Genomic DNA, 13,806 nt, shown 5'->3' on the forward strand with positions numbered 1-13,806 from the left:
TGATCTTGACCCTCTCCATACGGATTCCACTTAACCACCCCTAACATTCCTTGCTCTCATTCTAGAGTTGAGCATATCTGACACAAACAGGACAGGTTGGTTAACTGACAGTGTTGCAGTTCATCAGCAGGGAACTGGCTCTGGTTACCAATTCTAGAAATCTTTAAATAGTATCACAGGATTTTCAGGGCCTTGCACTAATAGCAAAATCACTGAAATCAACAGTAAGAATCACTGTTCTGAAGCTTACAGTGAAGTAAGTAAGTTCATCACTGAAGCTGCTGCATACTGCTGCCCAAGAAACTTAAATGCCAGGAATTCTGCAGATGCTGGAAATTCAAACCAACACATTAATTGCTGGAGGAACTCAGAAGGTCATTCAACATCAATGGAAATGAATAAATAGTTGACATTTCAGGCTGAGATTCTTCCTCAGCACTGGAAAGGACAGGGGACGATGCCAGAATAAAAAGGTGGAGGGGGGCACTGAGGCAGGATAGCTAGAAAGTCAATTAATAGGACCAAAAAAGATACTTGTTTGGTTCCATTAATTGACACCCAAGAATGATAATCAGCTTACTTTGGTGACGGGGAAAGGATGTTGTGATTGATGGCAGGGAGAAGGGGTGGGGGGAGGGGTCTCCTTGACCATATTGATCTCTGTTTGTGTGATAGCACATTGTATGCTGGCTATTAAACAGGAGGAAATACTCAATTCTCATTGAGTTTTCAGACCCTCTATCTATGTTTGGTGTTGAAGATTAGTTCCAAACCTCATAAATAATTCTATCAAAACTCAAGCTAAGACATTTTTAATTTAATTACATAGCATATTTTTAGACAACTAAGATTTCAATTTTCACTGTTTTTAATGAAGCTGTAAAAGTTAATCGCTCACAGTAAATCATGTGTACATTCACAGCTTGTATTAATAAAATATCTGTACAAGTTCTTAACATTTACAGTCTCTTACAAAAGCATAAATTCACATATACACAATGCTTACAAAACTCAGCATTTCGGGATTCTAGATCATTCCATTGAGTTTAGTCCATTCATAAATATCCTGTTCACAAACGATGTCTGTGTTGATGAGCAGATATCGGTCTCCCACACAGAAATGCTTTTGACAAGCAGCACATTTAAAACACTCCAGGTGGTAAACCTTGTCCTTTACCCGCATTGTCATCTCATAGGCTCGGATTCGCTTGTCACAGGCAGAACAAAGTCCATCTTGACCAAATAACCTAGGGAAGGAGAGAGAGGGAGAGAGAGGAAGTAAGGTTAAATCAGAAGAGAATGGTGAAGAATACAATGTAATCATTTACTCTATGAAATGTATAGCAACTGATCAAAGAATAAAAGACTGAAAGCTTTATTTTATTATCAAACTATGTATGCAGAATACATCTGAAACTTGCCTTCTCCAGATAGCCACAAGATACAGAAAAACCATGGCAGTTGTTGAAAGGGAAGACATCAACCTACTCCCCCACGTGAAAAAGAAACAAAAACTCGCAAACCCTAATCCCTCCCTCGCACAAAAACCAACAGATTGCCCACCCAAAAATGGCAGCTAGAACATCAAGCCCCAAACCCCCTCCCTCCAGTATGGCAGGGTTAGAGAATCACAGTAGGTTTTCTACTGAAATGCGGAGACAAAAGGAGTCCCAGGCTAAACCTGGAATTCTACTCCTAACTAATGAAGAATAAACATTGGGTCTGACTACAGTATGTATATATTTGGAAAAGTGAACATAATATTTGACAGGAATTTTCATTTCTCTCAAACCACAGACAGCTGACTGTCTCATTTAGGGTTTATCTATTAGAGGGGTCATAGCACTAAATGACTCCTTTCCAAAACGCCAGCATGGTAAGATGACAAAATAGGAGATTTTAAAGCAATAGCTCATTAGATGTCTCACAATTTAGACATTATAGATTTGGATCAAAGGAAAACAACCTGAGATTACTTTTCAGAATACAGTATTTGTTTTCAATATGATTGCAAAATTTAAGGTCTATACACCTTAGAAGTGAAGGAAGCAATTTCTGAGATCCCAGAAGTGCTACTTCAGAATTTTGGAAGAACTCAGCAGGTCAGACAGCAGCTTTTGGAGAGAAATAAAGAGCTGATGTTTCAGTCAGAAGCCCTTCATCAGGTCTTGGCCTGAGACATTGACTGTTTCAGACATCCCACCTCTCCCAGAAGTTCCGGGAGTCTCCCGCATATTAATAGTGGCTCCCTGATGCCCGCAAATTATATACAATGTCCCGGAAATTGATTTTTTTGAGAGAAAGCGTGAGAGAGAGAGAGAGCGACAGCAAGAAAGCAAGCACGAGAGAGCGAACATGCGACAGCGAGAGAGAGAGCAAGAAAGCAAGCACGAGAAAGCGAGCGCGAGTGACGGTGACCATGAGTGAGAGAACGCACATGCGTGTGAGAGAGAGCGCGTGAGAGCATGAGCAAGAGCGACAGAGTTCCAAAAAAAGTCAGAGTGGCAGAGTGTCCCAAAAAAAGAAAATATAAAACGTACGTCACCCCAGACTACACTAAAGTGTACCCCTGCTTAATAGGGGTCAAAATAATGACAGTGTTGCTCACTGCACTGTTTGCAACAGTGACTTTTCTATTGCCCATGGTGGGTTAGGACTGTGAAAGACATGTTGAGGTGAGTTTAACAGGTGTCATTCGTTCATTAGCGTCGCTAACGTTATTTAAACTAGCTGGCTAGCTGCTCAGGAGCTGCTCTATTGCAGACATCTCACCTCTCCCGGATGTTCCGGGAGTCTCCCGCAAATTGATGGTGCTACCTCCCTGAAATGAGCTTTTGCAGGTTGGGATGTCTGCTGTTTATTCCCCTTCATAGATGTTGCTTGACCTGTTGAGTTCCTTCAGCACTCTGTGTGTGTTACTCTGAATTTCTAGCATCTACAGAATCTCTTGTAGTTAAGAACTGTGTTAGCTCTGGGCTGAAGTACAGCCAGTACATTGCCTACTTTCAAAAAGTGAACTCATCCAAGGGATGATGGTAGACGGGCAGAAACATTAGGGGCAATTAAGAAACTCTCAGGCACATGGATGGATAGGAAAAAAAATGGAGGACTGTGTAGGAGGAAATGGTTAGGTTGATCTTGGAATAGATTAAGAGGTTGGCACAACATCATGGGCTAAAGAATCTGTACTGTGCTGTAATGTTCTATGTTCGTCCAGGTAAATGTGGGTCAATTCAACTGTAGTAGATAACATTTTGTAATCTATAACTAAAAGATAAAATGATCAATATCTCAAAAAAGATGCATTTCCCAGTAAGGAATATCTGCTTGTCAATAATTCCTCGAGGGGGTAATGGACAGTGTGGGAAACTTCCATAAATCTCATTGAAGCTATCATTCGAGCATACATCAATCAACAGTAAAGATTCTGGAATTAAAGGTCAGGAAGCAAATTGAATTGAAAAAGCCGGTTCGAAGGGATGCAGGAGTTACAAGTAGCATTATCAAGAGTGACTTGGATAAGATTATTTTCTAGTGTATTTGAATAAGAGGTTGTTCTACTCCACTCAGAACTGGAGTAGAAAGAGTGATTTTTCATTCTGAAGACCAAGGAAAGTTATAGTAAAAACATTGATGAAATCCAGTTCCATTCAGAATGCTCTCACAATAAAAGTAGTCTTTTCCCACAAGGAACAATGCTGAACAATATTGTTGCATGGAGTGATAAGGGGAAAGGAATTTTAATGTCTGAACATTGACCTGGAAAAGAAAACATAACCATTTAATGGCTTTACTGCTTCCTGTTATTCCCGCCATGATCAACGGATCAGGCAGATGGAATTCAACCCACGTAAGTGTGAGGTGATTCATTCTGGTAGGTCAAATATGATGGCAGAATATAGTATTAATGGTAAGACTCTTGGCAGTGTGGAGGATCAGCGTGATCTTGGGGTCCAAGTCCATAGGACACTCAAAGCTGCTGTGCAGGTTGACTCTGTGGTTAAGAAGGCATACGGTGCATTGGCCTTCATCAACCATGGGATTGAGTTCAAGAGCCGAGAGGTAATGTTACAGGTACATAGGACCCTGGTCAGATCCCACTTGGAGTACTGTGCTCAGTTCTGGCCACCTCACTACAGGAAGGATGTGGAAACCATAGAAAGGGTGCAGAGGAGATTTACAAGGATGTTGCCTGGATTGGGGAGCATGCCTTATGAGAATAGGTTGAGTGAAATTGGCCTTTTCTCCTTGGAGCGACGGAAGACGAGAGGTGACCTGATGAGGTGTATAAGATGATGAGAGGCATTGATTGTGTGGATAGTCAGAGGCTTTTTCCCAGGGCTGAAATGGCTAACACGAGAGGGCACAGTTTTAAGGTACTTGGAAGTAGGTACAGAGGAGATGTCAGGGGTAAGTTTTTTTTACGCAGAGAGTGGTGATTGTGTGGAATGGGCTGCTGGCAACGGTGGTGGAGGTAGATACGATAGCGTCTTTTAAGAAGCTCCTGGATAAGTACATGGAGCTTAGAAAAATAGAGGGCTATGGGTAACACAAGGTAATTTCTAAAGTACATGTTCAGCACAGCATTGTGAGCCGAAGGGCTTGTATTGTGCTGTAGGTTTTCTATGTTTCTATGTAACATCATGAAAATCAGCACTGATCAGAAACTCAATTGCACCAACCCCATGGAGCAACCCAGTGCTAGTATATTTTATGAACACAAGATGCTGAAAATGATTCCGAAAATGCTGAAAATCCTGGGTAACACACACAAAATGTTGGAGGAACTCAGCAGATCAAGCAGCATCTATGGAAAGGTATAAATAGTCGACATTTTGGACAGAGACACTTCATTGGTATATTTTGAGGTCTGGATCAGTGCCTGTGTCTGTAAAGCCTCTCCGCTATATAGAAGGCATGTCAAAAGTGTAGTGGTAATTTTACCTGACTGGTTAGAATTACAAGGAAGCTACAAAACCACTTGGGACAAAGTAATGCATATTCTTCACATCTCATTAACTAGCTTAAATATACCTCTATATAACTTCCAGCGATTGTCACACCAATTCTCAGTTTCACCAGCATGAGAAGTTTTAACAAGACAACTACATTGATATTCAATTCAGATCAATTGATACAGTGTAAAGAAACACTGTCAGGTAAATGGCGTAGAGGTACTCAATGGTGGAACAGGTTTGGTGGATGAATGATCTGTACCTGTTTAAATATTACTCTGACAATATTAAAAGGCCTGAACAGGTTAGATTTGGCAATGTTATTTCCCATGGTAAGGGAATCTAGGACAAGAAGACACAACTTGAGGCTTGAGGACGTCCATTTAGAACAGAGATGCGGAGAAATTACTTTAGTCAGAGGGTGGTAAATCTGTGGAATTTGTTGATGTGGAGGCCAAGTCATTGGGTGCATTTAAGGCAGAAATAGATAGGTTCTTGATTAGCCAGGACATCAAAGGGTACGGGGAGAAGGCAGGGGAGTGGGGATGACTGGAAGAATTGGATCGGCCCATGATTGAATGGCGGAGCAGACTCAATGGGTCAAATGGCCTACTCCTGCCTCTATATCTTATGGTCTTAATATCAAGAATGGACATTTTTCTATATGGTTTTCTGGTGTGGGCATGATTGGACCGGATTGTTCATCTCCTGTTGTCTGGAGCAACAATATGTAATCAGAGATTGACAGCAGAGAGGGGGAAACCATTCACCTCAAATTTGTCCTCAATTGCTGAAGTGTTACTGTCACTGGCCAGCTCCCCATCCACATTTATACAGTTTTTAAACATGATTGGGATTTGCTTCTCCATTACTGTTGTGGAGTGTTCCACTCTTCCATCCTCTGGACAATTATTTTCCCTGTCAGGTGGGCTGCCAATACTCAATATCCTTACTCATACCTGTTGAAGTATCTAAATACTATCTCATGGTTTGTGTTAACATCATTGGAAACATCTGGTTTCCAATGCTCGAGACTACAGTTTAAACCTTCAATCATCTTTGACAAATAGAATAAACAGCATGCTTCTTTCATGTGCACAGCACTGCCTCTGTAATTTCTGTTGATCACAAGTCTCCAGCTACAATGATTGAACTTGTAAACTGGTGTGAACATTGCTCTTTTATTCAATTGCTTAATTTTCTACTGAGACTTTTGGGAAGAGAGAAAAATCGGGTGATCTCTAAAAGTGTATTGGAAAGGACAGAACTAACTGAAGGGTGATTGATAGTTTAATTTAAGTTTGCCAAAGGCTGTAAACCATAATTACCAGTCGGCCCGACAAGGCTTATAACAAGGAAGCATACTGCTGGAAGATTTCCCCACTGTGGCTTGTTGCTTTTGTCAATCTTAATTTGCCTCTGTGTCTGTTGTTTTTAATCAAGATAATAAACAGAGGCAAAATAAGATTAGCAAAAGCAACAAAGTCAATCAGAGCCTTAATGCTTTGCGGCCATGCTTTGGTTAACCTGTAGCAGAATAAAAGACATTAATTGGAATTATACTGTCCAATTCTGATGAGACAGGCCATAGTATTAGTTGGTGTTTTCTAACTAATAATTGAAAACAGCAATGACTTTGTGCCTAGCTTCATCTTGAAAAAGGCTTTCTCAGTTTGCTGTTAATGAGACTGAAGAAGCTCACTGATGAAAGGCATGAAATCTAGATCAGATCACAAGCAAACACCATTATTGCACCTCTGATCGATGCACTACGATCATTAAACATTGGGAAGTACTGGCACTGTTTTTTGGCCTATGAGAACCACAAAAGTTTTGCACTTCTTTTTTTTAAGGAAAAGCCCCTTGGCTATTGATACCGGAGCTTATTTATATTAAGATTCAAGAAAGCTGTAATACCTGAGATAATCCCTGCGGCAAAGCTTTCTACCGAGTTTGTAGTACAGTCTCCTACCCACTTCTCCCAGTCTGCAGCCGCATAGGTCACAGCTGAGACAGTCTTCGTGCCAATACTGATCAATGGCCTTCAGGAAGTAACGATCGCCAATATTCTGCTGACAACCGCCACATGTTAACAACGAAGGTGGCATCTGTAGAACCTCATCCACTGGCTCTCTGTGAATAAACAATCGAAGTTAGAGGCAATTTATGTTAGCATCTGTACAAAATAGTGTTGAGAGCCCCTTAAAGTCATTCAGTGAGATACTGGGAAAATTATGCCTTTGGTCCAAACACTCTCAGGCCAGACTAATCAGCCGAGGTAGTGGAAGGAAAGCTCAACGATGGGAAATGAGATAGGGCTTCTGATAGCTATCCAGTACTGAGTGTGTTTCAGACAAAAAAGTACAATTGACAGTGGTGAAGTCAATAGTACTTAAAGTCGTATTGAGTAAAATTTCTCCAATGGTCATCTTGTTGTGGTGGAGAGGCGTGGGAGTCCTGCGACCCCAGGAGTGACGCCATCTGCTGCTTAGCTCCTGGTGTGATCACCCACGGCAGTGTGGTAAGGGGAGAGTTCCAGACAAAAGCAGTCCAACCAAGAACTCAGTGGTGGGGCTGGATGAAGATGATGACACATCACAACGGCAGAGAAGAGGAGGGAGGCGGCGGGCAGCTGCACCGGTGCAGGGTCCCCAGTCGAGTCGTCTTGCATTCCCTGTTACTGGACCCTGACTCCAGTCTGTTAAAGACAGTGTGCTGGCTGCCCACGCTTCAGCCCTCCCTATGTTAAACAGGCTTTCTTCATTCTTATCAAATCTTTTTATTATTATTCAAAAAAACACCAGTACATCGAAGTAAGCAACACTTACAATGTCTCAAGGGAAAAAAAAACATTATTTTAAAGATTGAAAAATTTTTGTGATAATTTAAAAAAACCCTACTAAGCAGAAAAGTGGGGGGGAAAAACCCATTAGGTGTTCAACACCGGAGCCATGCGTCATACAAAAAGCTTCTAAAGATAAACATCAAACTGCCAGCAAGAAAAAAAAATACCAGAAATTTACAATTAGATTGTGGAGAAAATCTATCAATTAACTCAAATGATAATAACGAGCAAATGAACCCCATCTTTTCTCAAAATCAAATAAAGGTTCACAAGTTTGACTTCTAATTTTCTCCAAACTAAGACATAGCATCACTTGAGAGGACCATTGTGACAAAGTGGGAGCTGATGTATCCTTCCACTTCAACAAAATGGCCCTCCTAGCTATCAATGTAACAAATGCAATAACATGTTGGTCAGACACAGAGACACCACAGATATTTTGAGGATTGTCAATCATAGAATTTAAACAACAGTTAAAATCTCCACCCATTATTAACATATATTCATTTAAGTCAGGCAGTAAAGCAAATACCTTTTTAAAAAAAGGATCATCTAAATTAGCACTATACAGATTGACCAGAACAACTTTTCTGTTACAGATCACTCCTTTAACAATTAAAAATCTACCATTAGAATCTGACTCAATATCCTCTTGAATAAATATATTGGATTTAATAAAGATGGACACGCCTTTAGTTTTACTCTGAGGAGTGGAACTGCAAACCTCCCCACCATCCAAAAAATCTATTTTGATCTGCCGCCCTGAGATGTGTCTCTTTAGCAAAAATTATATCAGGTTGGAATTGATTAATAATTTTAAAAGTCTTTTTTCGTTTGATAGGATGATTCTAACCACGTACATTCCAACTTATTACATTAATCCATTTAAATACCATACTATAATTTTATCCTACTTAATACATGAGCAGAACACATACCAATACGGGATGATCAAAAATGGTGGCGATGAAGAATACAACCACATAGAAAACACACATGCTCCAGAACCACCCAATGGGAAAAAACTCCTAACTCTAACCCCACCCCCTCCCCAAAAGCCCAAAGGAAAGGCAAGCAACCTATGATAGGATACAAAGCCGGGGACCGCTCTGTCTGTACAGAAATTTTTTTTTAAAGGATTTTGTTTCCCTCCCCCAGTTAGTAAAAAAACCAAGTGACCTTGTAAGAAAAACAATAAAGTCTCAACCAAGAAAAGTGTTTACATTCCGGCATCTATTAAACAAGAAAGAACCAAAATAATGTTATCTCCTAAGAAGAAAAAGCAGCACCATTTTTAAGTTTAACATTAAATCCCTGAACATTAAATTGGTTATAAGACGCTATAATAAAGCAGCAAAAAAGAACATCAAATTAGATAGTAGATGAAAGAAACAAATCCCTTTATCTTCTTTTCTCAGTCGAATGTCCGAGTAACCATTTAAACAATTATACTTGATCCATAAACCTTCTTTCCAAAAGAAAACCAATAATATGAATAATGAACAAATCTCCTTATCTTCTTTTATTAGTCTCTCAATGGAATATCCAAGTAACCTTCATAAATCTTCTTTCCAAAATGCGAATAATATACAGATAACCAAACAACCTTTCAGATAGTTCATTCGGTAGCGGTGTCGGTAGCGGCAGCAGGTATAGTTTGAACGAAGTCCAGTGCGGCTTTTGGATCAAAAAATGTACGAGGAGGAGAATTAGGAGGAAAAACTTTAATTCTTGTCGGGTAACGCAAAGAAGGAAACAATTTCTTATTATATGCCTGTTTCATTAGCAGAGCAAATCTTGATCTTTGTTCCATTACCTCCTTCAGAAAATCTTCATAAATATGGAGCTCGAATTCCTTAAATCTAAAAACTCTCTGTTTTCTTGCCTGTCGCATTATTTGATCTTTAATTTTAAAGTGATGAAAACAAACCAAAACAGATCTTGGCTTATTTGGATCTTTAAATTTCGAAGTAAAAGCTCTGTGTGCTCTTTCTATAGCAGGCGGCTGTGATACTATGGTAGGAAATAAAGTATGAAAAAGCTTACCAAAGTAAGCAGTTAACTCTCCATCTTCAGCTCCTTCTTGCAGCCTAACAATTCGTATATTCCTTCGGCGAGACCTAGTTTCCAGGTCTATAATCTTATTTTGGTATCTTTCCAAACAGGTTGTAGCTTCAAACAATTTTTGCTTAGTTATCTTCAATTCCTCTTTGTGTGTAATAACTTGAGTTTCCAAATCTTTAAGTTTTCCCAGAAATGCCTTCATTTCATTACTATTCTTTTCCAGTTGGTCTTTAATTGACCCATTCTGATCTTTAATTGCATTCAGTGTCCGAACGATATCTTCAGCCCATGGTGACATTTCATCAGATCTTTCCTTTTGCATCTTTCCTCTCCCATTACCTTTGTCACTAGGTTCAGACAAGTTCTTCCCACTCCTTGTAGACATAGACATATTGTTCCCCCTCAAAAATCAGCAAATAAAAATTTTAAATTCAAGATTGCTGCTACTCCATTTGCAGACAGGCGCGGTTTCATCACCAGAATATTTGTAACCGAGATCGGCCTCTACAGCTACCTGAGAATACAACAATAGACAACCCTTTCGGAGAACATCATACTCAACTCGAGTGACTGAGCTACTATAATGAGGAAAGCTCCAATAACCTGGTATCTGGCTTATTCATTAGATCAGCATCGGGGACCCTGACTGCAAGTGGGGTGAGTAGCCATCGCTGATGTTGAACACTGGGGTTAAATGGGAAATATACACGCCAAAACTCACCAAGTTCTATTTCCAGCTCCCTTTACACTCAACCGGTATATTGGAAAATATATTATACCACTGTGCAACACAAACTATACGAAGTGCGTTAGGCATTAACAGAAAATTCAGTAATCTGAAAAATCTGCCTGCCCAGCATCTCCAGAATGCAGAAGGGGTCAGGTTTAGGAGTTTTACTGGGTGGTTAAATGGACACATAAGAGTGGGTACAATCATGTTTCACCATCTGGGGTGTTAGAAATAAGCAATCCATATTCAAAAGATGGAGCCGGTGAACATTACTACCAAAGGCCATATCCTCAAGATGGTTCACAAAACCATTCCTTTCACCTCATCTTTTAATTTCAGTTATGGTTCTGCTACTATTGGAGCCTGTTATCTCTGGTGGTGTGATTTCGGGCCGATCGGGCGACCTAGCGTGTTCCACAAGGCTGTGACTCAAGCATGTGCATGGAGGCCAGGAGGCCAAGAGATGGGGCGCACCCAAGATCGACTCCATCTCTCTCCGACCTCACCGATTAAAGCGCCAAGGAAGATTGAAATCATTGGGGCAGGTGCAGAGGGGAAAGTGAGTCTTCAGCACTGCCTTCCAGCCGGAGAAGGTGTGTGTGTGTGTGTGTGTGTGTGTGTGTGTGTGTGTGTGTGTGTGTGTGTGTGTGTGTGTGTATGTGGTGATCTCTCGCTGCTCCTGAGGGAAGGTCCTTCCGTTCAAGTGATCTCTCTCGCTCCCTCTCTCTCTGGCAAAGATGTTGGTGGATGGTGAGTGAGAAAGGGATGTTTAACTGACACGGATTGTCGATTTGGACTCTCATTCAGGTTTCAAGATGTGTTCTGGTTCTGGTCGAATTTTGTTTAGGTGATTTTGGAATCGGGGCAGCCTGCAGATAATGAACACTGAGCTGAACTGTAGTGAAATATACCTTTTGATTTTGTGTTTTAAGTTCTCCCATTGCTTTTGGGAGTTTATTTATTTCAAGAGTATGGACAGTTAAATCTACTTGGTACAACACCTCAAATTTGGCATGCCACCTAAAACTTTGACAGATTTCTAAAGATGTGTAGTGGAGAGTGTATTGACTAGTTGCACCACACACTGGTAAGGAAACACCAATGCCCTTGAATGGAAAATCCTACAAAAGGTAGTGGATAGGGCTCAGTCCATCACAAGTAAAACCTCCCACCGTTGAGCACATCTACATGGAGTGCTGTTGCAGGAAAGCAGCATCCATCATAACGGACTCCCACCACCCTGGCCATGCTCCCTTCTCGCTGCTGCCATCAGGAAGGAGGTACAGGAGCCACAGGACTCACACCACCAGCTTCAGGAACTGTTATTACCCCTCAACCATCAGGCTCTTGAACTAGAGGGGGACAACTTCACTCACACCATCAATGAACTGTTTCTACAACATATGGACTCACTTTCATGGAGTCTTCATCTCATGTTCTCAATATTTATTGCTTATTTGTTATTATTATCTATCTTTTGTTTCTGTGCATTTACTGTGCATGCCCACAAAAAATGAAGCTCAGGGTAGTACATGATGACTTGCATGTATAGTACCTTGATAATAAATTTGCTTTGAATTTTGAAATAAGCCAACATCTGTTGGCCAGTGGAGACTGTAATTCCACTGCTCCCCACTAGATGGCTGCAATACCAAGGTGGTTGTGTAGTCACTCGGTCGAGTAAGATGTTCCCCTAAGGGGTTGTGTATCGGTGGGTCCTCAGGTGGCTGTAGAGGCCGATATGCAGTTGCAGTGTGGACACGAGTGAATCCAAGATGTTAGCTTGGAGTCCCTTAATGGAGAATACCTGTGCATGACTTTGTTTTACATGGGGAGGTTGGTGCACAGGCAGCCACCACATGGACCTTGGCAGACTGGGTTCAGGGTTCAATGGCACAGTGTGCAAGATGACTGGAGACCCCTCACTGCCACTGTGATGAGTTGTCATCTTCTGCCAGCTCCACCACTGAGGTCTTGGTTGGATCACTCTTTGTCCAGAACCTTCCCCTTGACCTTACCGCTATGGGCGACCCTACCAGGAGCTAAGCTCCGGAGGGCATCTCTCTCAGGATCTCGGGAACTCTTGACCTCTCCACCAGGGCAAGGTGGCAATCCTCGAAGAAGGCAGTACAGAGAAGCCTGTCATTAACTTCCTTGTGAACTGTGTGTTTATCAGCATTTGGAAAGGGATGCACAGTATTTGCTGGGGTTCATCCTGCTGAATTTCTAGTGTAATTTAATAGTGGAGAATGGTATATTCTGAGGTGCAGTCTACATGTTGAGGGACACACTGACGTGAAAGCTTGGTGCTGCCACTGCAAAAGGGCTCTGTGTGAAAGGCTGCCAGATGTGTATCTCCTGTCATCCCAACACCACGGAGATGGGGCCTATGTGATAACCTCTCAAACCTGACCACTGATGAAGTGTATAGGAAAGTAAAATTCTCTGATGTTGAACTAATAAAAATAGTCAGTAGATATTAAGTTGAGTGAATGACAAAGGAAAGCTATTGCAATATAACAAATACTGAATTTTTGGAAAATAAATAACATCAGCCACTGTGCTGCCTATGCTTGTCGTTGTGGTTTGACTTTCCTCTTTGTGGATTTCCCCACACTCCCCTCCTCCAACCTCTTACTATGTCAACATTCCTATGACGGATTTGTAAGGGGAAGTCATTCTTACATAACCTCACTGAGGGTCAATGAGGGCAGTGGTTTTATACTGTCATCAGATCTCGGCAAGACACATGGCAGTAGGTCAAAAAATGAAAGGTGCGTGACATCTAGGGACCGTGACAAATTGGATCAGAAATTAGTTCTGTTTTATCTCGAGTCAGCACCTGATTTTCTTTATTGTACATTTTTTTTTAAAAAAAGATCAGAATTAAACATAGGGAGCACAGCAGAGAAATTGGAAAATAACACAGACAATAGCCATGCGGATGGTAGATGGGAGTAAAGTTTGACTTTAGGACACAGGTGGAAATGAGGCGTTCTACAGGAGGGAGATGGATCAGTTAATGAGTCACAACAGCAAACTTGTACTCATGTCAGCAACAGCCGGGGACTCAGGAAGAGGAAATCAAGAGAACATGCACTGGTCCTCACTGAGGGATCAATGGTGAAATGGGTATCAACATCTTGGAGGATCTATCCTGGGCCCAACACATTGATGCAATCAAGAAGGTGGCACACTAGCAGCCCTACGTC

The 13,806-nt window shown here is 41.2% G+C and overlaps 1 protein-coding gene across 1 annotated transcript in view; it reads right to left on the minus strand.

Moving 5' to 3' along the window:
• Nucleotides 1-802: 802 nt before the first annotated feature.
• Nucleotides 803-13,806, minus strand: part of lmo2 (LIM domain only 2 (rhombotin-like 1)) — a 30,675-nt gene continuing 17,671 nt past the window's right edge. Inside the window, exons 2-3 of the mRNA XM_072272656.1 lie at nt 6,873-7,088; nt 803-1,247 (exon numbers count right to left, since the gene is read on the minus strand). Coding sequence (XP_072128757.1) covers nt 1,028-1,247; nt 6,873-7,088 — 436 coding nt within the window. The 3' untranslated portion in view covers nt 803-1,027. The remainder of the gene's footprint in view (nt 1,248-6,872; nt 7,089-13,806) is intronic.

Source organism: Mobula birostris, chromosome 11 (assembly GCF_030028105.1).
Source record: "Mobula birostris isolate sMobBir1 chromosome 11, sMobBir1.hap1, whole genome shotgun sequence".
Lineage (NCBI taxonomy): Eukaryota > Metazoa > Chordata > Chondrichthyes > Myliobatiformes > Myliobatidae > Mobula > Mobula birostris.